This window comes from Bicyclus anynana, chromosome 5 (genome assembly GCF_947172395.1).
Source record: "Bicyclus anynana chromosome 5, ilBicAnyn1.1, whole genome shotgun sequence".
Taxonomy (NCBI): domain Eukaryota; kingdom Metazoa; phylum Arthropoda; class Insecta; order Lepidoptera; family Nymphalidae; genus Bicyclus; species Bicyclus anynana.
This window is the reverse complement of record NC_069087.1, coordinates 6,058,720-6,082,922: the sequence shown is the minus strand read 5'-3', so window position 1 is coordinate 6,082,922 and position 24,203 is coordinate 6,058,720. Positions and strand designations below refer to the sequence as shown.

General features: G+C 32.6%; 3 protein-coding genes across 4 annotated transcripts; 1 reads left to right on the top strand and 2 right to left on the bottom strand.

The window, feature by feature from the left end:
- Positions 1-323: 323 nt before the first annotated feature.
- LOC112052265 (protein rogdi) lies at positions 324-16,056 on the bottom strand. Of its 2 annotated transcripts, none has more exons than XM_024091274.2 (7): positions 15,905-16,056; positions 15,748-15,819; positions 14,937-15,068; positions 13,948-14,105; positions 11,824-11,944; positions 10,452-10,661; positions 324-7,944 (listed from the first exon to the last, which is right to left on the bottom strand). In XM_024091274.2, the coding sequence occupies exons 1-7, from the start codon at positions 15,938-15,940 to the stop codon at positions 7,876-7,878; spliced, it is 798 nt and encodes a 265-aa protein (XP_023947042.1). In that variant the 5' UTR covers positions 15,941-16,056; the 3' UTR covers positions 324-7,875. The 2 variants fall into 2 exon arrangements, with proteins under 2 accessions (XP_023947042.1, XP_023947043.1); XM_024091275.2 differs by having other exon boundaries at positions 10,452-10,658.
- A 985-nt stretch (positions 16,057-17,041) lies between these two features.
- LOC112052270 (tRNA (guanine-N(7)-)-methyltransferase) lies at positions 17,042-19,011 on the top strand. The gene is made up of 6 exons (XM_024091280.2): positions 17,042-17,249; positions 17,344-17,459; positions 17,848-18,032; positions 18,432-18,545; positions 18,654-18,755; positions 18,832-19,011. The coding sequence occupies exons 1-6, from the start codon at positions 17,164-17,166 to the stop codon at positions 18,955-18,957; spliced, it is 729 nt and encodes a 242-aa protein (XP_023947048.1). The 5' UTR covers positions 17,042-17,163; the 3' UTR covers positions 18,958-19,011.
- Positions 19,012-19,123: 112 nt separating this feature from the next.
- On the bottom strand, positions 19,124-23,532 carry LOC112052268 (tetratricopeptide repeat protein 37). Its single transcript, XM_024091279.2, has 2 exons — positions 23,404-23,532; positions 19,124-23,171 (listed from the first exon to the last, which is right to left on the bottom strand). Exon 2 carries the CDS (start codon positions 23,130-23,132, stop codon positions 19,326-19,328), a length of 3,807 nt encoding a protein of 1,268 aa, XP_023947047.2. The 5' UTR covers positions 23,133-23,171; positions 23,404-23,532; the 3' UTR covers positions 19,124-19,325.
- Positions 23,533-24,203: the final 671 nt, after the last annotated feature.

Below are 24,203 nucleotides of genomic sequence, written 5' to 3'. Positions count from 1 at the left end.
TGATGTATGCATTCCTTTTCATGCACGTCCTAAAGTAATATATTATTTAAAAAATGTATAATCCCCAGTTCTATACGTTCATCTCGATCGGGAAATGGAACGTGAAATTTACAATACAAAAAAATGCATCGCCGCCCCGTATGTAGTACCCCCGTTATGTATGTATTTTTCGTAGAACCAAAAAAAAGAAAAAAAAAATGTATACTTCGTTTTGTTATTACTAATTTGAATCGCAATCGGGACCTCAGTGTATCAACAGTAGGTAGGCTGTTTACCCTTTAGAAATTTTTATTTTCTGTGAAAAAAAAATGAAAAACAAAATGTAACAGCATTTCATTTTATTGAAATACAACACGACCACGAGAACTTTCATGCAATAATACATTTTTACACTACTTACTTATTTTAGTAATACTACATAATTATTTTATTGTCAAACGTGTCAAATAAATAATAATATTATGAAGCGCCGACTTTTACCTGTTATGTATTTGTACGTATAACAATGTATGAGGATTTACTTAGGAAACAGAAACTCACTTTAATTGTTATTTTTATGTATACGTCTCATAGTAATTTAACGGTTTACAATAATTAAAAATGTTATAATAAGATTAAATAATAATTTGAGATAAAAAGCATTCACATAATGATTTAGGTACTATTAGATACTATATGATACACTTTCAGTAGGTGCTTGAACAATTAAAAATATTATTAGGTGCTTTTTATACAAATATCAATTAGTATAATATCGTTAATATTATCCAATTCCTTCGTAAAACATTAAATATTCTGAATTTTATTATTCTTATAATATTACTTAAACAATAAAACATAATGAAGTAAATTCCAATGTGCTGTTTATTGTAGTGACAAATTGGTATGAATCATACAATCTTCATTTAATTCAATTAAGATTAATGTTTTATTAAGATTTTTCATTGCTTACAAAATATTATCACATTTTATGCGCCTTTTTATTTTACCTATTATTATAAAATGCATCTTTTTATTCTATACAGATAATTAATTATTTTTACTCCATTTTGCACAAAAAGAAAGCGAAAATATTGTAGTCTCCACGGATGTGCTATATGTAGGGGATTTCATTCTATTTTAATTTTTAAATCGATTAATAACATCGTTTTTTTCATAATATTGATCATTCCTACTGACGCGTGGCGTTCAAAATCATTTTGTTTAACATCACTAAATAAACTTAAGTAACAAAAAAAGACACACTTGGAATTCACACTAATAAACACGCGACATCTAGAAAAATATTAGTCCGTGGTAGTCTCTAATTGATCAACAATTACATTTGTTAGATAGATCGTTTGTCGAATAATTAGATGATAAAACTCATGTGCTTATTTTTCATTGCCCCTCAGAGATAGGTTTTGAAGGTTTCATATAAATTAAAATAATCTTAGGTTTAAGTTATTAAAAGTTTTATTTTGAGAGTTTTATCATCCTTTAACTGGGGCAGTAAAAAAAACATTAAAACAGTCCAGTGATAAAATTATCTTCGCAACATAGGTTACTTGTGTTACGTATAAATACTTTGGTGTATTTACATTTATATAATAATTATTTATTACTGTAAATATTAATTTTATAGATAGTGCATAGTTTGAATACATAGTTATTTGCAGTACATACATAACAACATTTGTGACGTTAAGCACCAAAGTAGACTGAATAAGATTTTACAATAAGTCTTAAAGCGTATAAATATCTCATCATACTCATAGTCATAGATTCATAGTACACAATAAAATAAATTAATGTCCGGACGCTCAGAAATTGCGTTTCTGACAGGTCATGATCGAATGGGCGATGTAAGTTTGAACCGGCATACAAGGTTGTTGAACTGCGCTGTTCCAAGGTTATGCAACTGTTTGTCTTTGTAGTGATGAGACAAAAACGAGGCAATTGTAACTGAATATGATCGTCCCATTCGATCACGACCTGTCAGAAACGCAATCACTGAGCGGCCGAATTTTAGAGAATCTTTATACTCGACTAAACTGTTGTAACTAAATAGTACTAAACATACAACAATAAATATAATATGTATAATGGTATATTGTAAGTATTCAGATCTATCACATCTAACACAAAAAGTGATACTAAATATGATAATGGAACTTCAACACCTGACGTAATTTTAGCTGATTGGCTCTCTGTCCAACCTGAACACTTAGCTTAGTTCTCTTAGAACTAACTGAAGTTTAAATTCTTCTGAAGTTTCAATTCATTCTGAAGTTTTTATTCATTCTGAAGTTTCAATTCATTCGCATTAATGCAATGAACATGTATAGAAAACAGTAAACCGACTTACAATCGGCAACCAGCTTTACATCATGATAGGTTGATATTCCCATAATAAATAAAATATTGTTAATCTAACTAGACTACACATAAAGATGACGTTCCAATACCGTTACAAAACGTCGCTAATTACAAAAGTTTTTTTTTTATATTTAAGCCACAGAATACAAAATAATGATATAGCCTCGTTTTCAGCCAATAGAAGGTTGATTCAATTTCAATCTAATTTAAAGCGAAATTAAAACTTGACTGCTTGTGAACTACTTAAAACTAACCAAAAGCTGCATACATAGGAAATAAAGCTTGCTGCATACATAATGTCTCAAAAACTGAAACTCAAACATTACAAGACGACAACTTTTGGAAATATATGTCAATATTGTTATATGGTATAAATAATCTATACTAATATTATAAAGCTGAAGAGTTTGTTAGTTTGTTTCTTTGATTGAACGCGCTAATCTGAGGAACTACCGATTTGAAAAATTCTTTCAGTGTTAGATAGCCCATTTATCGAGGAAGGCTATAGGCTATTTATTATCTCCGTATTCCTACGGGAACGGGAACCACGCGGGTGAAACCGCGAGGCGTCAGCTAGTAATAATATAATAATGTAAAGATTGGGAGGCTGTGAGGTTGTTGGAGGTAATCTTTGGACCTACTACTGGTCTACTGAACGGATTTTGAAAATTCTTTTACCAATCGAAAGCCACATCGCACGAGAACAGGAACTACGCGGGCGAAACCACGAAGGGCCTGCTAAACCAAAAAAAAATACAAAATATATAAGAAAGGGAATACTGTACATATAACTACATATATATATACGTCATGGGTCCTAACCCCGTTTAGTATGCAGCTACCTGAAGCATAGCACTACCCAACTCAAAGCAAACCAATACACAGTAACGTAACAGCAGTACATTCAATTATAAGTTAATTACACTATTTCCCATAATCAACTCATTAAAAAAAAGAAGTATGTATCAACAATGAATGCGGTACACGCAAAACTGATAGCGGCCAAAATGATTTATACCTCTGCATACCAGTATGGTAGGTTTAATGACATAGCTATAAAAATTACAGCTATATATAGAAAATAAACATGGAATATAAATAATAAATAATTTTCTCTTCATAATGCGTTTCACATGCATACATATATTATGACAGTTCCATAAAATTTGAACCATCAATCAAATTCAGTGAACAAAAAAAATTAAAAAATAGAAGCATTTATTTAGATCTTATTATTTCTCTAAATCTATATTTAAATCCCATACGATACACACTGAGGATGCCAAATAGACAGATAATTAACAATGCCACATAACTTTATCACATCTTCATGATGGATATATTTCTTATGTTTGTACAAATATATACCTTGACATATATCATAAAAAAAATGTAAATGACAACCACCATACAATTTTTTTAATAATTTTTGCACAAATCCAAAACATCATGTTTCTGACCACTTTTAAATTACTAAAAATATTTAGATTCTCATTTCAAACTATAAATAATCTTGAAAATAAATTGGTATGCAATTTTCTCAATTTAAAATGTATAGCCGTTTTTAACTTAATACAGTTGTTTCGGAAACAACAAAAAATATACCAACAATTCCAAAAAAAAATGCTACATTTTTATTTCATAAATTAATTTAAAATAATCGCAACATGCAATAATATCAGAACTAAAGTACCGGGTAGTATTTTTTAGAAAATCTATTTTTTGGATGTGTAAACTCACATTACATTATGTTACACCATCCCATATCTTCTATTATATCTAGATTATTTCAACCTCAACACAAATACACTGTGCTAGTGTAGTATCTGTTAATGACCACAAAGGCAGGCGTCCACATATCAGCATCGTACGTATCTAACGCACCGCATCAAACGGATTTTTAATTTTCGTAATAGTACGATTTTTAATTCCAGTCACTAAAATGATAAGTGCACCTTTCACTGAAATGTCATTTTACTGACTGGAATTAATAATAATCGTACATATACGATTAATCTATACTTATAATAAATCTGTAGTGAGGTCAATTCTGTACATGAAATATATTTCCAAAATAACTATCAGGGGGTGATAATTGATCGATACTGATGCCAAAAATGCAATCAGTAAAATTTTTGTCTGTCTGTCTGTCTGTCTGTCTGTATGTTCTTTATAGAAACAAAAACTACTTAACGGATTTTAACGAAACTTGGTACAATTATTCAACATACTCCTGGGCAGGTTATAGTATACTTTTCATTACGCTACGATCAATAGGAGCAGAGCAGTGAAGAGAAATGTTGAGAAAACGGGAGAAGTTACTCAATTTTTTAAGCTTCCGTCGCGTGTACAGCCTTAATGGTTAAAGCTACATAGAAATCATGTATGACGGAAATGTTTTCCTTAAAATTATCTATAAAATCACAACAGCATATATATGTCTATCTTTTATGGTTGACTCACAATAACACGTGTAACTCCCGATAGCTTAGCAGTTCGGAGCTTTCTAATTATATTTGTCTACTCTTATGTTTATAACACTCATCACTTATCCCTAATAAGAAAGTTAACATTATTACCAATACAATAAAAAAAGAATCATAAGAATCGGTAAAGAAACACCAAAGTTATACATGAAATACGCTAAGCCATCGCGCGTGAATACTAATTCATGCTTTAAGGACTTTAAGGATTATTTTTGTGTAAAGGTTGCCGCGCTCGACGCGACTCGCGGTGGGAGGAATAAATAAAGAAGTGCAGCCTTAATGAGTAGGGTAGGGGTAGGGTAGGGGTAGGGTAGGGGTAAAGTTAGGGGTAGGGTAGGGGTAGGATAGTGGTAGGGTAGGGTTGGGGTAGGGTAGAGGTAGGTTAGGGTAGGGTAGGATAAGGGTAGTTGAAAGTTTACAACGACTTTCACGCGAACGAAGTCGCGGGCGTCCGCTAGTCTTACCTAAGATTATTAATTCCAATCAATAAAATGATATTTCAGTGAGTTGCACTTGTCATTTTACTGACTGGAATTAATAATCGTACTATAGATATAAGTTAAACCTTCGATGCGATCAGTACGATGCGGATCAGTGGGCGCACTTCTAGGACTTTCTATACAGAGAATACTAAAATCCGTTTGATGCGATGCGTCCGATATTATGCGGTTCTGTGGACGCCTGCCACAAAGTGTCATTATGAGTGCGACGTCAGTAGTCCTAAGATAGGCGCCACGACATATATCGTGAAGAGGACACGACATTGTGGACCAATAGCGTAGAACCGGAAATATCGCTATAAGAGAAAGCTATATATTTCGGTTCAGCCGTTATTGGTCGATCATGTCTTTTTCTTGTTCTCTTTACGACATATGTCTCAGCCCTACAGCGCTTGTACTAGAACACTGAATGTGAGGATGTAAAAAAATCTAGATAAACCCCTATGACCTAGAATGTACATTATGGTACAAATATTACAACAAAGTCAACAAGAATATCAACAATTATTGGACATAATAACTTTTTTTAAACAAACAATACATTGTGTTTGTTTATTTTTACACTTATCAACATAGCCGCTTTTATTTGTTTTGTATCGGCACTAATAGATAGGAAAAGTCACGTAAAGCAAATAAATTAACTAACATTGGAAGAATAAGGCTAACTATACTGTTGCATTGCATTTTTTGCCATCGAAATAAATATTAAATAATACTGGGACTTCGTAAATAGTAATTACCGAAACTGGAATTTAACCATCAATGCAATGCAACAAATTATATAAGTAGAAGATTTTTTAAATGCGCGTAAATACTACTTTATCTAATTCGTATTGAAAGAATTATTGGAAGAGGAATAGATATATAAACATCACCCAAATTGGGCAAAGTTAAATTTTAAGTTCTACAAGTTTGCTTTTAATATTCAGGGTATCTACTTTCAATAACCTAAAACTTCTCTTGACTTTCAGCTTACTTCATACGAGTATGGTTGTTAAGACATTTTAAAATGATTATTTTGTTTCCTTTGAAGACTTTCAGGGGCGTCAATTTCATTAACCAACTTGATTTCCCCTGACTTTTACCTAAATCCCCTGACTTTCTAGGATGTGGACACTCTGATATTATGTGAACACAATCAAGATTTACGTATTCTAACTAACTTGAAATCCCCTGAATTTTACCAGATTTCCCTGACTTTCTAGAATGTGGACACAGTTGATATTATGTGAACTGTCCACTGTCGGGATCAGCATAAATATGCTAACCAACTTGAACTCCCCTGATTGTTTTCTAAATCCCTCTGTTTCTAGAATGCAGACACTCTGTTATTATGTAAACAGTCCACTATTAACTTATGCTAAACAACTCGAAATCCCCTGACTTTTACCTAAATCCCCTGACTTTCTAGAATGTGGACACTCTGATATTATGTCAACAGTCTGCTATCCGAATCAGGATATGCTAACCAACTTGAACTCCCCTGATTGTTTTCTAAATCCCTCTCTTTCTATAATGCGGACACTCTGATATTACGTAAACAGTCCACTATCGGGATTAACTTATGCTAAACAACTTGAAACCCCCTGACTTTTACCTAAATCTCCTGACTTCCTAGAATGTGGACACTCTGATATTATGTAAACAGTCCACTATCAAGATTAACCTATGCTAACCAGCTTGAAATATCCTGACTTTTACTGGAATTGCCTGAATTTCTAGAATGTGGTCACTGATATTATATGGACTCACCACTATGCTACGCTAACCAACTTGAACTCCTCTGACTTTTAATTAACTTCTCTGACTTTCTAGAATGTGGACACCCTGATATTAAATAAACAGTCCATTATCGGGATTAGCGTATGCTTATGTCACTTGAGTGTCTGCATAACAAGTAGACATTTACACGTAATTGTTTCCCATTGAATATCTTATAACAATAAATTCTGAAGAGGAATTCTTAACAATAATATGAATATGAATAGACAAATGTGTGTCATTGGTGTCTGACGTTAGTCGGTTTTACTAGAACAAAAACTGTTAATATCTCAATGACTCAATTGAATCTAAATACCAAAACCCAAGATCCTAACGCAACATTTTATTTAAAGAGAGAGATTAATAATATATGTCAAAAAAAGGCAACTTTCACTTCCATCTATTTATAAAAATCTCTAAGTGAAATGAACATTTTTTTTAACAATACTTTCATAAAACCAAAACGTTTATAAATTTGAATGCGTAAATTGTAGGAACTATTGCTGTGATTACAGAAAACGACATTTTAAAGTTCGGAAAAGGAAGGAAAAGTCTCCTAGATCCCTATTTGGTGAAGAACAACATATCCTGACGAAATACATAGATGTAATAAAAAGTCATGCTCAACCGTGAGTTGAATATGAATAATGAATATGAACGCTAATAACGACAATGGACTGTAATTAACGCACAGAAAGGTAACCATGCAACTAATTGCCCGTAACTATGTTGACAAAGTGTAATTGGACTAGGCGAAGGGAATTTAATATCTAATTTAACACCATAGACGCAGATCTTGATCCAACGGTGAAATCCTTATATTGAGAGAACACGCACAACTGTAAATGAAAAACATATTGTCAAGACTTTCAATTAATGATAAAATATTACATAGGTAGGTAATTTGAATTAAAAAGTCTTTTCGAAATCTATACTAAACTCCGCGCCACAGAACAAGTCCCGTAGACGACCATTCAATCATTGTCATATGGTAATCGCGGTCTTATTGTCATTTGTGTAAGGTGCTGTTTTAGTTCAGGTTTTAGCCGCGGGACTCCAATCGTGGCGCGGAGTCTAATAATATTAAGCGGAAAGATTTGATTGTTTGTTTCTTTGCATTGAATAGGCTCTGAAATACTGGCCCGATTTGAAAAATTCTTTTACCAATAAAAAGCTACATTATCAGCGAATAACGTGAGCTATATTTTATCCCCATATTTCCCCGGGAACGGGTACTGTGCGAATGTAACCGCGAGGGATCTTCTTTTTTTATATTTAACGACATCTCAATAATTTAAACATTAGAGAAGCCAATGAAATTATATAGATGCAGAAACTAGGGGACCCCGATCAGCTTATCTACTATGATACTTGAAAACTGATAACCTAAAGAACTTATCATCCATCTATAGCCAATTAAACAGAGCTGTCGCGCTGTCGATATTGTTTATGCAATGCATTTATCAGAGATAGTATGGACAGATCTTAAGCCTAAATTAATTGCTGAAATCCTAGATAGGAAACATATGTTGTTAGAACTTGACATATTATGTATGATATATGACGTCACTGGCAACTCACGATTAAGTTTATGGTCAAGTCTGCAGTGGTGAAGATTAAGGCCGGCCGCATACACTAGTTTTCCGAATCCGTATTCCGTATTCGGAAAACCAAATGCATGAAATCAATATAAAATACATTGTATGACGCACATATACGTTTTTTTCCGAATGGACAAATTCCTCGCGTACGTAACGAATGCGACAATATACATTCCGAATGATGAAAAAACGTAGAATCTACGGTAGTCACACGGAATACCACATCGAAATTGCGCATTAGGAAAACGAATACGGAAAACGAAAACGGCCGGCCTAAGAGTAGTGAAAAATACATAATATGTATTTTTAAGGCCCATTTTGGGACATTTCCTTTGATATATTATTATATCAAAGGGAATGTCCCTAAAAGGGCCTTAATTATTTATTATTTGTAGGCGAGCTAATAGTATTTTTTACAGATAGAAAACACAAATTGTTGCTTGAAAAACATTTTTCAGAAATTTTGGAACCCGGATTAATTAAATAAATATTATTTTTTGTTTCGCTCTCTTGTCTGAAAATTAAACATAGACAATACAGTAAATGTGTTCAAAACAGCCAATAATAATAAGTGAAATTGAATTATTTCGAGATTTTTAATTTCGATATTTTTTTAACTGCCCATATTCCTTAGAAGACTTGACAATAAAGATCGTGGATAAATGCTCATTTTTTTATCAAAAAATAATAATTAGTTAACAAACTGTCGGTGCCAAGTTAAAAATATCTAAAAATCTAGCACATCCCGGAATTCGCTATGCATAAAAACTGTTAAACATTATTGAACAATAAACATTGTCGGTACCATAAAAACCGTTTTTATGGTACCAACATATTATTTGTATAGGACATGGGTACATATTTATCTTTCAACCAAACCGATAAGACGAGCTAAGCAATTAAAATATAAAATAAAATTACCGCCAAGGTCAGACAGAATGACAAGGACTTCAATTCTTATTTGAACAAATACTCTACACGCTTAAGTTTACACGTTTTTTTGAACACTCATTATATGCATGTTATAGAAACGAGTATGTTATAGAAACCGAAAGGAGTATGGAGTTTCATCCTACTCCTAACAAATTAGTCCGCTTCCATCTTAGATTGCATCATCACAGGTGAGATTGAAGTCAAGGGCTAACTTGTAAAGAATGAATGAAAAAAATATACAGGTTGCTCGGGAGTATTTCCCATCACTCTGGGGTTATATTCTTTAATTAATTAAAAATGTTCACGGAACATGTATTCTAAAATTAATATCTTCAGAGTAAATAATATTGCTTTTGTAAAAAGATATTAAAATGTGTCCCCTATACTCATCCTTATTCCTCCTCCTATTATTATAAGTTTGACGTTTTTTAAAAATGCAAGTTTAGATAAAGGCGTGTGTTAAATGGATAGTCGGAATTATTTGAATTACTTTGTATTAAAACATAAAAAGTTTTTATTTTTTAGTTAAATAAAAATTAGTTATGCAGTTCGGCTCCTATAAGTGAACTCTCAACAGTTGAAGTTATGGGAAATACTCCTATAGGCCTAGCATGTGCCAATCTCCAATCTAAAATGTTCCACTGATCCTGGACTATAGTACTTTATATTCCGACATTGACAAAATGGAACGTCTCACTGAGAAGCTCCTCACTTCTCTGCTACTGGTATTCAATTGTTAAAATGTCCCACAGATCCTAGACTATAATAGTCCTAGAGTCTAAAAGAAATACACAATCAGATAAAAGGTTTACCTTGTCTTTAAGCTGTTGACACATGTGCAATGCAGCTGTCAACATGAACAGCACATCACTCAGCCAGGGAACAGCACAGTCCGCTTGACACGAGTCGATCCTCATCGTCCCGTGAACTGAACTCAACTGGTATGCGACAAATATCAGCTTGTGGGACTGTATGTAGAACGATATAGCCAAGTCTTCTGGTAGGTTTGGTGAGAGGGCCTTCTGAAAACAAAATTTTGTAATGAATCTCCCTATACATACATGCGATTCTGATGTCATCATCACAAAACTTGTTTCTGACATAGATAAATGATTAATTTGTTCTTAATAACTGAACAACAACAAACTGCGATAAAAATTTTAACAACTGTAACAAGAATATGTACATTACTGCAATTAATAAATTGCAGCAATTTCACATGATTGAAAATCTAATTCGTTATTGTTTTATTTTTTGATTTTGATGACATTTTATACACAGTTAACTTATAAAATATAACTTGAATTAACGTGTATGATTATTTTTATTTCAATCGGGTTTTTTACAATACTCTCAGAAACTGAAAAAATAAACAGAAATTTATTTTTAACTGACTTCCAAAAAGGAGGAGGTTTTAAGTTCGGCTGCATGTACCTACTTTTTTTGGAGTTTTCTCCATAAGAATGGATTTTTTTTTATTCTTTACAAGTTAGCCCTTGACTACAATCTCACCTGATGCTAAGTGATGATGCAGATGGAAGCGGGCTAACTTGTTAGGAGGAGGATGAAAATCCTCACCCCTTTCGGTTTCTACACGGCATCGTACCGGAACGCTAAATCGCTTGGCGGTACGTCTTTGCCAGTAGGGTGGTAACTAGCCACGGCCGAAGCCTCCCACCAGCCAGACCTGGACAAATTAAGAAAATCTTAATCTGTCCAGCCGGGGATCGAACCCAGGACCTCCGTCTTGGAAGTCCACTGCGCCACGGAGGCCGTCAAATTTTTCATATATAGCCCCCGGTATGAAAAAAATATGGGCAGTAAAATTCGATGAACGAATGACATCTTTACGTTTTTGTGCGCAACCTATATTGCGCACCTTTCACCGTGTGCTGCCGCCAATAGCGTGCACATGCAGCGTGCGCGCACGCCGCGGCCGCGCGGCAAACTGCAACTCGTTTGCGCACCTTTCACTTTTCAGGCGTAGGTATTGAGACATACATAGTGAATGCTGCGGGGCGACATATACCTATTTAGATAGTCGATCTGAAAGAGTAAACTCCAGTCGTGTGTCAGAGCTGACACACACTTTTTTTTTTTGGTATCTAGATATATAGTGTTAGTTATTTTGAAAGTCTAATGAATCTAATGAATATAATGAATCTAATGGATTATGGATCTTACCATATTTCGACTCTTCATAAGCTCGTCGATTGTTTTTTTCTTGGGCAGTACTAAAGCTGTGCGCGCCCTCTGTAGAGAGCCGATTAAACACTGTATGATGTGCAATACTTCCTCAGATGATCTGTAATTTTACCCATCAATGTTTTCCACAGAGAAGAAGCTATATACAGGGTGTCCCGTAAATAGTACAACATACTGTATAGGATGATAGCTGACACTTAGGCCTACTTACTACTTAATGCGTTATTTTAGAAGGCCTTCATGTCAGCTATCTCCTTGTATATATCTACATCTTACATCTCTTATAAGTACTAATACTATAGCGGAAGAGTTTGTGTGTTTTTATTATTATTATTTTCTAGTTAGCTTTAGACTATAATCTACTTGATGGTAAAGGATGATGCAATATAATGTGGGCTAACTTGTTAGGAATACAATGAAAATCTGTCCCTTTCGGTTTCTAAACGACATCGTACCGGAACACTAAATCGATTTTAAATTGTTTCTTTATATTCATCATTGACATCCCATATTCAGCTCACTATTGAGCACGAGCCTCCTCTCAGAATGAGAGGAGTCAGGCCTTAGCCCACAACGCTCCCCAATGCGGATTGGTAAACTTCATACACATAGGTAATTGAAAAAAATCTCAGGTATGCAGGTTTCCTCACGATGTTTTTCGATATTCAATTACTAAAAATGCACCTAACTGAAAAGTTAGAGGACCATGCCTCTGATCGGATTCGAACCTACGCCCTCCGAATCGAAGGCAGAGGTCATATCCACTGGGCTAGCACATCTCTATTACCAAATTATATTTATGTTATGTACCTATATTTTGTGCGTTTACAGATTTTCACGGCACAATTGTCATATTCATTAATTACCACTTTTAATTATTGAATAGGTACTTTGTGGAAGCTCAATATGAACAATTAATTAATAATTTATTTATTTTGCTTTTGTCCGCGAAAATCCGACAATAGGGTAGCTGACTCATGTAAAATTTAATATAAACAATATTAATTTCATATAGTACCTACATGGAATAAGAGTCCGATATATCGTTAATAGTTAATAAAAGTTAAGGAATTCTTGTAAAACTTATTTTAAAAATCTCCAAAATTTTTTTCAAATTTTCCAAACATCTAAAAACTGTCTTGTTTTACAAACCATGTAATCATATTTCGTAAATAAACGATTATTTAATATCGCGTAGCGCACGCAAATGAGATAATCTATAAATAGATAAATTAGGCCACATGGCCATCTATATTACAAACTACATTGTATTACATGTTCGTTAGTACAAATATTGAGGTCTTGTAAAATAGAACATGAAGTCTGTTAAGAAACATATTCCGAACTATTCATACATATATTTTTCAAGTAAATACTGTCTATACTTGTTATGAAACACTTGAAAGTTTATGAATAGAGTAGAGCACAAGTTCCCATTACTGTGTCATTACCTTTGTTACTTGCTATTAATGTAGCTTTTCATTACTGAGAGAATTATTAAAATTGGTTTCGTAGTTTAGAATTTTAACACTGTCACTTTTACACAATTAGTCATCATTATCAGCCATATCATTGAGTATGAGAATAGTAATATATATGTTATATACAGGGTGCTCAGGAGTATTTCTCATAATTCAAATAAAAATTAATCCAAAATATTCAAGGAACATGTGTTCTAAGATGAATATTTTCAGAGTAAATAATATTATTTTGTAAATAGATCTTAAAATGTGTTCCATATATACATTTCTTATAATAATGACATATTTATATTTTAAAATGCAACATTGTCACTTTGTTACCTAAAGGCGTGTGTTACATAGATATCGACTATTGCAATGACTTTGTATGAAAATATATATTTTTTTGTACTTAGTTTATATTAGTTATGCAGTCCAGTTCCTATAAGTGGTCTCCTTAATACTTTGAAGTTAAGGGAAATACTCCAGAGCATCCTGTATACATTTAAACTACCCACTACTGGCCAGACCCCCCTAATAAGAGACATAAGACCCACTACTCTGCTCCAATGCAGATAGTTGGGCTAATACAATTTATTATTAATAATAAATTAAATATAGTTTGAGTTATACTAATTCTCACCTGAAAATATAATGCTTATCAACATTATCAATGTAACCAATGGCCTGTTGCAGATGATTGGCTGCATCTTGGATTTGTTGAAGCTTCCAGGGTCCATCTTGATTAATGGACGTCCGGCATATAGTGTGCATCTGTCTTAAGACCTTGAAACTAATATCCTAAAAAATTCAATTATATTTTTATTTGTAACCTATTGGCTATAATAGAGATGAGGACAGTTTTTTAAATAATATATAAATGAAGAGTATACTTAATACATAATAGTACAGCAATTCTGTAGAAGTACCTACTATCTTATGGCTATCTGCTATCACTACTTTGGACTCAAAGGGTCATATTTGCAGTACTGCCACAGCAAAAAACACTTCATAATAAATGATACAAAGGAATGACATAATTGCTAAACTGCTGCTTTACCTGGCAGCAACCAGTATTGGAGGGGATATCTAGTCAGTGGCGATCACAATAGATCGGTAACGGTCAACATGATACAGGACCTCAAGAAGACCTGCAGAGCCGGGATATCAAGAAGAAGAAGAAGAAGACATAATTGCTACAAGAGATAGGTAGATTTGTATGGGTGTTCAAATAAATTACAAATAAGCTATACAGGGTGCTGGGGAGTATTTCCCTTATCTCTGGGGTTATATTCTTTACCAAAAATTAACTAAAAAGAACATGTGTTCTAAAATTAATATTTTTGGAGAAAATATTTCTTTTGTAAATAGATCTTAAAATGTGTCCCTTACACGTCTTCCTTAATTATGAAATAGCCAAACTAAAATTTTAAAATGCAAGTTAAAGGCATGTGTTACATGGATAGTCAGAATTATTTCAATTACTTTGTATAAAAACAAAATATATTTTAGTTGAGAAAATATTAGTTATGCAGTTCGGCTCCTATACGTGGACTCGTCAGCACCTTAAAGTTATGCAAAATACTCCCCAGCACCCTGTATATAATATGTTGAAATGAATAAAAAACTTACTGCATGAGTGATACTGTCGCCTGTGAGGGTAACAATACATTTCAGCTGTTCAGGCTGAGATGTTAATATAAATTTATCTTGTTTCTGCCCTTCATTGCCATATAGTGGAACTGGGAAGCGATGAGCACATTCCTAAATATAAAATGTTTTTTTTTTTAATAAATTATACACTTCTAAATCTAATAAAATGCCGTAATAGCCCAGTGGATATGACCTCTGCTTTCGATTCTGGAGGGTGTGGGTTTGAATCCGGTCCGGGGCATGCACCTCCAACTTTTCATTAGTGTGCATTTTAAGAAATTAAATATCACGTGTCTCAGTCGGTGAAGGAAAACATCGTGAGGAAACCTGCATACCAGAGAATTATCTTAATTCTCTGCGTGTGTGAAGTCTGCCAATCCGCATTGGGCCAGCGTGGTGGACTATTGGCCTAACCCCTTCTCATTCTGAGAGGAGCCTCGAGCTCAGCAGTGAGCCGAATATGGGTTGATGAGGACGAAATTTAATAATCTAAAGATCTTGTGTAACACATTTGTGTTACACAAGATGTCACAATTTAAATGTTTTTTTTTGTTGAATTGACTAAGAGAATAGATGAGGTATTTTTCACCCTCCTTCCCCCACCCCCATTTTGTTATAGCGATTTTTTTTTGTCTTAATGAAATTTATGTGGCATAACTGTTTGATGGGTTGCTAGTAACATAAGACTATCATCTTACTCATTAAAAGTAACATTATGTACTGAATATTTACAGAGGATACATGCATTAAATATGAGTTTAGCACTCATAGATGAAAAATAATCACGTACCACTAATACTGAATGGAGCTGATGTAATATAGCGTGAACTTCCTCACGGAGAACCCATTCAAACTCCTCTTTCTAAAATAAATTAATGGTTTGTTGAATGAGTAAGACAATTTTACACATAAACTACGAGACAACAGAATGAATTGAAAATTCGCACCAAATTTGCAGCCTCTTCTTTTTCGTTGTCGTTCATTGTGGTGTTTTTTGTGATAAATTTATTTTATTAGACAAATAATAGAAATCTGAAATGAGAACTTGAAAACTGCAATCCGATTTTTCACAATCGACCAAGACTAAAAGTAAAAGTAAAAACCACCGTGAAAGATAATTTTCGGTTCATTAATTGTCATTACGACATGTCAGAAATAAAAGATCATAAAACACTAGTGTCCAGGTCCATAGACAAATTAATAAAAAAATGTCTTAAATCTATGGAACCCAGACTAATTAAAAATGGACTAGTATCTGTCAACTCAAGAGTATAACAATACACCGATATTATTTAACACCGATAAATATATTCTGTGTCCCATCCACACTAGTATGGCAATTTCCCATTTTAAACACGTGTACTATTTACACAGATTAAGAAACAAATCTTTCGATTCGTTCTACAGAATATTCGATTACTTGATCGATGTTTAGCAGGTCCGACTGAAGAATCGATTATTTTTAAAGATATTGTTTTTGTTACAAATTTGTTAGAAATACTGGTAATGAAACTTTATCTTTTACTAAACTAGTTGGCCGTCTTTTATGCCATTTAACTACACAAACTGGCATTTTTAGGAAGCTCTTCACACGACAAAAACGATTACAATAAAAGTAAATACAAAAAAAAAACGATTACAGTAATATTGTAGTTTAGTAAAAAAATGTAGTAACGTTTCATTTACTAGTACAAGTATTTCTATCATAATTTTATCAAATTTGTAATAAAAACAATTTCTAAAATAAAGGATTTATTTGACACAACAGCAAAAAGTCGAACAATTAATCGAATATTCTATTTATATATTTTGTGGATTGCGAGTCAAATTTATAGTTGTGTGTAGTGTATGGACACAGAATGCATTTAATGGTGTTAAATATTTTTAACGTGTGAGTTTACCTCGTCCTTCTCAAAAAAAAGACAGACCTTTTTGTTTGTGAATTTGGGTGCGAAACAGGTCCATAGTCTAAATAGTCAACGATTGCGCTGCGCTTTAATAAATTAGTATGGGTGAACAAGTAACTAACCACACCTAAGAACCCAGAACCCCGAACTGAAAAGTTAATGTCAGATTCAGACTGACAAGTGACAGATCTATTTTTTGGGGTTAGCGCGTGCGATGTGTTTACATTTTGTATTTTCGATGATAATTATTTCAATTAATTTAAACTGATACATGAAACTTAAATCAATAATATATTCCTATGTGCTCTATCATGACTCTGCCGCAGAAAAAATATTATAGACAACGTGCACATTCAAATCCAATTGCTGATCATTGCTTTGAATAGTAAGTTTCGTAATTAAATGTTTAATTATTACAACTTAAATAACAAACAATGTTGTGCTTTATTTTGTTAATTTTGTTGTTGCCAATTTTACAGCCCTGCTCATCCAGATGACTATGATTGGTCGAATTTATATCCCATAATAAGAACAGAAAAACCTTTAGGAAGAGTAGAATTTCTAGATGTTGGCTGTGGATATGGCGGGCTTCTAGGTATGTAATAAATTAATAACATATATTGGCTGTGTTAATAAACCTCCAATTAAACTAAAACTTATATTTGGCATGGATCATTTAAATCTAGTTTTGTTATTGTGCATGACTTTTCATAAATCAGGAGAGATTATGCCCCTTGTCCTTTGTTTAATATAAATTTTGAATATGATAAAATCTGTCTTCGCAGATTCTATTTAAATAACAAATTGAGCTATTTGGGCTTATGGACTTAGATTTGTTTATATGGGATCATCTTAATTTTTATCATCTGATGAATGTCAGTGCTGAATAGATCAATGTCCTATAAAGACAAAAGCTAGTCTTGAATTGTGTATATCTAATGGCTCTTCTATTTTGAGAGTTAATGTGTTAATTTTCTTTCCAGTGACTCTATCACCAATGTTCCCAGACAATCTAATGCTAGGACTGGAAATTCGTGTTAAGGTGTCTGATTATGTAAATGATAGGATTCTAGCACTAAGGACACAAAATGCAGATCAATATAACAATATAGCTGTACTGAGAACAAATGCTATGAAATATTTACCAAACTTTTTCTATAAGGGCCAGGTATAGAATACACTGTAACTTTTATGTTAATATGAACTAAGAACCTTGATCTTAAGAACTAAGATCTTATTGAAGATATACCTTGAAATTTATAAATGATTCCTTATTTCTTAATTAAATCATAGATTTAGTTGTTGATTTGATGATGACCCTTCTTGAAGATTCACATTTTGCTAAATAACAAAAATTAGATAAACCAATCAAACAGACCTTTGTATTAACATGTTAAAAGAGGAGCACAGGGAGCTGTACTGCTAGATCTGTGTATCCTATGCTTTACATAGGTTTTCTATGTGATGGTTAGGTCTGTGCTGCTCTATGGGTTCTTGGACCAAAGACTTATGGCATGTTTCAGAAATAACAATATTTATAAATAAACATTCAATTCTTTTTTTTCAGCTAAAAAAAATGTTTTTTCTATATCCAGACCCTCATTTTAAAAAAGCTAAGCATAAATGGAGGATTATCAATAAGTGGCTTCTATCTGAATATGCATATGTATTAGCGGAGCATGTAAGCAAAATATATATATATTTTTTTTTAAAACTAAAAGGTTCTCTGATGTGTTTTACACATCAGTCAATTAAATTTTTCCAATATTGTTAATTTTTTTTTTTTTAGGGTATTGTATATACAATAACAGATGTAAAAGATTTGCACGATTGGATGGTTACCCACTTTGAAGAGCATCCATTATTTGAAAGAATTTCTGAAGAAGATTTAGTAAGTCATCTTCTTGTACAATATTTCTAATAGTCATATCTTATTAAGTATTGAATTTTTTTTATTCCATTTTTAGAAAAATGACATGATTGTTGAAAAGCTATATGAAAGTACAGAAGAGGGTCAAAAGGTTACTAGGAATAATGGTGATAAATTTCTCGCAGTGTTCAGAAGGATACCTGATACATTTATAGGAAATTAAAAATAATATTGTTAATATTAATTGAATTATGGTAAATAAAAATGATAATATTTATTGATACATTTTATTTTAACATTTACACATTAGTATGAGTATTATCACATTATGTATACAATACTCTCTTCATATCATGAAAATTAACCTACATTGGGATTTTGTTTTTCTGTTTTGTAGTAATAATGATTTAACATAATTATTGCAACAAAAAAAGTATTTACTGAGATTAAAATACAGCCTTAAATGCAATAAGAGTGTAAAGAGGGATAAGTAATAAACAGAATTCAGGAGATAGATTGATGAATGTTTGCTGTATCTTTAAAAAGTTTTACATTTATAATATTAATAACTTATTAATTATTGACTTTAATCTATCTGCTTAACTTTTTCTCTAACAGGTTAATCCATCTATTCAGACCTCTGCTTGTATCTAAATTTTTTCTCATATGTCCAGCAACATTTAAAATCCATTTTTTCCTCTCAACAGACAACTTGCTTGTTAAAATTGAAAAAACCAATGCTGCCCAAATTTCCGATTGCCATGGATACATGTGAAGCCCATCTTTTGCTAACAGCTGTGATTTATATTTGTTTCCTGCTACATGTTCAGCAATACTAGCTGTGGCAAGCATTTTTGCTGTTTCTTTGCCATTTTTTTGATCATGCATTGAGCTTAATGCTCTTTTAGCACAGGAACTTGCTATCTTTGCTTTTGTATCAGATGCCTGTAAACAATATTGTGCCATGCAAAACCATAATTCTGTACTACTAGGATGATCGTGGAGTGACTCGCTCAACAATTTAATGGCTCTGTTGATATCATCATTAAGTGCATGATAAGATTTCAGGAAACCTACATCATATCCAAAGTTGCTATCTTTTTCATATTTCTGCAACTCACATATGGCCAATTTAGATAGTCCTTGGTCTGAATGTATGATTCCTAATGAACATATAGCAAACAAGCTGTATGGTGTTGGATTAGTCTGTGAAACCTGAATGCTATGAAATAGCAGTGTTTTTGCATCATCAATGCCTTTATACATGTATACTATGCCAGCCATAGCTACCAGAAGATTTGCCTTTTCATCATCATTAGCACAGAGCCAGTGCAGAGCAGTATCATATGCTGAATATGATTCTTCATAAAGACCTTTTTTGAAAAGAGCAAGAGCTAAACCACAAGCCGAATTGAAACTTGCTTCAGAAATTTCTTTGAAAGTCACAATGGCTTCATCATATTTTCCAAGTCTCAGAAGAGTCCTTGCAATATTAAGAAGGATAATATTTTTTTTGTCATTATCTGCATATTGAAATGCTTTTTGATAGGAAGTTAATGCAGAACACAAAAGATCACTTCTTTCTTGCAGGATACCGAGAGTATTATAAGCATAAGCATTCTTTGGCTCAAATCTTATAAACCACTGAACTAAGTCCATAGCATATGGTATTGCGTATAAACCTTCAATAACATATTTTAACTCAGAGCTGTTTTTGTAAGTATCGTCTTTTAATGTCCTGCACACCCAGTCAGCATATCCCATAGCACACTGAGGGTGGTAACCTAGACGACAGGCATGTCTGAAAAGGTCCATAGCTTCTTCTTCTTGAATAACTTCAGCTATCAACCCTTGACCAATCCAGCTCTGAGGATAAGACAGCTGAGTTGATTGTCCACGCCAAAAACAATAATTGGCCAATTTATGAAGTCCTAACTTGACATACAATGTGCCCAAATTACACCATATTTTTGCCACAGCACTCTTGGGTGTTATCGGCAATGCCTTATTAAAGCAATGTTGGGCTAAATCGTATCTTTTCTTAAAAATACATATCTTTCCAAGTAGGTTCCAGTTTCTCCAAGAGCTTGGTTTAGTTTTAATGTTGGCTACAGTTAGTTTAAATGCAATATGACAATTTACAATTTCGTCTGTTGCTTGATAATAATCAAGATAAGTAGTAGCTAAATCATACGAGGCTAACTGCGGCTTTTGTTTTGCTATCTTGGTGAAGCAGGCTAATGCTTGGGGATAGATGTCAAACTTATCCTTTCTTACTGTGTCATCATCATTGAATGAATTTTTCATGTCAACATAACAGTATTCATTTGGTAATTTAGTTATGAATATTAGTGCATTAGCTAATAAATTCCATATGCATAAAAAAGACTTTTCTACAGTTAATGCCCTGATTAAATAATTAATTGCATATTGTGCAGTATCTCTGGCACTACCATAAAGTTTGGCAGTAAATTTTTTCTTTGCTATTCTCATCCAAGTTTCTGCTATGCCTTTTAGAGCTAACAAAGAGTCAGGGTCTATTTGCAACACTTTTTCAAATGTTATAATTGCCTCTGCATACTGTGTCAATAAAGAATTAATATAACCTATTCTAGTAAGACAATGCAATATATTTTTGGGATTCATTGATATAACTTTGTTGTACGCTTTTAATGCTGATGTGAAGGATCCTCTTGAATAATAAGCATCTGCTAAACACTGAAATGCAATTGTGTTTTTAGGTTCAGCATTAATTACTTTTCGAAACTGAATAATAGCATTTTCCCATTCTCTTTTATTAATATAATAAAGCCCCAAACGAAAATTAATCCATGGTAAATCCATTTGTACATTTTGGATTGCTTTACTCAATAAATCAAAGTTAACATCCAAGAGTTCCATTTTAATGTAAAGATCACTTAAATTCTTGATAATATTTAAGTCAATATTATTAAGACTAAAAGCTTTTTCATAACATCTTTTAGCCTTATCCAAATCTTGCTTGTAGTTTTGGAAAATCATTCCTAAATACAGAAATGTATCTGCATGATCTGTATTCAGTCTGGCAGATTTAAGTAAATAAATAAGAGATTGATCATACTGTTCTAAATTCCAATATGCTTTTCCTATGTAAAATAAATTAAGATGATTTTCTGATGAATCTTCCAATAATTTGATTGCATCTTCATATTTCTCTTGTTTAATAAGAGAGATAGCTTCCAATTGTTTATAATGGTTTGTTTCTCTAAGGTTTTCCATTAGATGATCAGCATTATCATTAACTTCTATAAAACATTTTGCAAGTATTGCCTGTTCACTGATATCCAAGCAGTCAATAGGTAGTTCACTTGCAATCACAATAGCTTGTTTCCATTTTTGTTGTTCAGCTATTGACAAAAATAGAAATTTTTTTAAAGTAACTGCAAAAGATTGATCTTTAACTTTTATCAAGAAATTTGTTGCCAATTTTTGTGCCACTGAGAACTTTTTTAACTTGAATGTACATCTTATGATGAAAGTAGCTTCAGTGATATCTGCTTCCTGGTAATTTACAATTGGAACACATTGTTTGTAAGCATCAACAAATAATCCTTTATCATATGATATCATACTTCTTAATAGGGCAGGATATTTAGAATTTTCAATTCCTACTGTTATTTCATTTATGTGTGCCTCAATGTCAAATCCAGAAAAAGTATTGTGTTGGACATAATAAGTACACAAATACTTACAAAGCCATTCTCTGAAAGTGACACTAGGTACAAAATAATTTAAGTTCATGACCTCCCTCATTGAATCAATAAAATTATTCTTCTGCAGGATCACTTTCCCTAGTAAAATATGCAATGTTTCATTAGGATCTCTTTCTATAAGTTTAGATAAGTGATTGATAACTCTTGGTATGTCTTCATCTTTACAAGACTCATTTGCTTTTAACAATTCAACAAGCTGATGAACTGCAGCAGAAAATATCTTATCATCCAAATTCTTATCCAAATAATTTATAAGTATACTTATTATCCGGTTATCATTTAGAGAGCATCCAAGCTGGCCAAGCTTGGTTATGATTTCCAAAGCCTTCTCCTCTTCTACTTGAAGTTTTAAAATTTCATCATAGACAGTAATAAGCTTGATTTTTGATGTACTGTCCTCTTTTCGTTCATAATAATTAGCAAGACCTTGCCAAGCTAATGGGTGATCAGGTTTACTTGATATGGCTTTTTGAAATGCTAATGCAGCTTGATCAGTCTCCTGTAAAGATTTACCTAACAGAACTAATCCCAAATAATTCTGTTTATCTTTTCTCAATATATTTTTGCAACATTCTTGAGCTTCTTTGAACTCCTTGTCGTCAATTAATTTTCTTGCCTCTTTTAATAAGGACTTTATATCAGTCATTGTAAAATTTTATTTGCAATAACATGCAGCTTCTTCTTTCTGTAAATAAATATATTACTCATACCTATATTCTTTTAACATATTGCACAAGGACAGTAGCTTTAGCATGAAATATATATTTTGTAAGGCTTAGACTATTGAAGTGGAGAAAACAATTAAGATTAAGTATCAGAAATTGGTTATGTTAGCTTATCGAGTGGGCTACCTAAAACTTGGAGTTTTAACAACACTTAGTTAAATTTTATTGGTGTAATGCTTTACTATAACATACCAGTTTCTATTCTTTAAGATAAGGTGAATCTCAAATCCTCAATTCAATTCTGTATTTTCTAAGAAAAAAACATTTATTTTTAATAAAGCCGATTAGCGATTATTGGCCGGCTGTCACTGTCAATGTCAAACCGTAATCAATTGCCAAAGAGTAAATTAATATACATTGCACAGATTAAAAAGATACTACCTCCGGTGAAAGCTAATCACAGATGGCGCTCCTGAGATCTGGTTCTTTAGAATACTATGGTCCGTGGTGTATCATGCTGGAAATCTATACCAATATTTTATACCGGAAGAGTTTGTTTGTTTGATTAAACGCGCTAATCTCAGGAACTACTGGTTCGATTTGAAAAATATTTTCAGTTATAGATAGCCCATTTATCGAGGAAGGCTAAAGGCTATATAATATTTTCAAAAAAAATAGGGATCCTTCCTGAAATTCCAATAATGTAACCCAAGGTGTACAAAAGTTTTGTTTACATGGCGTGCGCTACAAAAACTATTGATGTAAGAATAAAATAATGTACTACAACTATGCAGAACACATCATTTTCTACAAAAAATGTCGCAACAGCATATATCTATCTTCTATATTTTAGCAGATATAGTACTTTTTGTACTTTAATAAATTGCTTAAATTTTATACTAACGTTTACGTCATTATTTACACAAATAAACTTAAATCCTTATCAAAATAAATTACTTAATAATCAAGAAGGTATTATAGAGATAAGATTAGCCTTTTAAAGTATGTTAATTAGTCATATAGTTTGGGAGATAATACAAAATTTGTAAAAG

Coding starts and splice junctions, on each gene's coding strand:
- LOC112052270 (XM_024091280.2), top strand. CDS start 17,164: ATGTGCTCTATCATGACTCTGCCGCAGAAAAAATATTATAGACAACGT. Junction 17,460..17,847: donor TGGATATGGCGGGCTTCTAG/GTATGTAATAAA, acceptor TTTTCTTTCCAG/TGACTCTATCACCAATGTTC. Junction 18,033..18,431: donor ACTTTTTCTATAAGGGCCAG/GTATAGAATACA, acceptor CTTTTTTTTCAG/CTAAAAAAAATGTTTTTTCT.
- LOC112052265 (XM_024091274.2), bottom strand. CDS start 15,940: ATGAACGACAACGAAAAAGAAGAGGCTGCAAATTTG. Junction 10,662..11,823: donor TTATGAAGAGTCGAAATATG/GTAAGATCCATA, acceptor TTTTGTTTTCAG/AAGGCCCTCTCACCAAACCT. Junction 7,945..10,451: donor GTCAACAGCTTAAAGACAAG/GTAAACCTTTTA, acceptor TTTCATTTACAG/TTGTGCGTGTTCTCTCAATA.
- LOC112052268 (XM_024091279.2), bottom strand. CDS start 23,132: ATGACTGATATAAAGTCCTTATTAAAAGAGGCAAGAAAATTAATTGAC.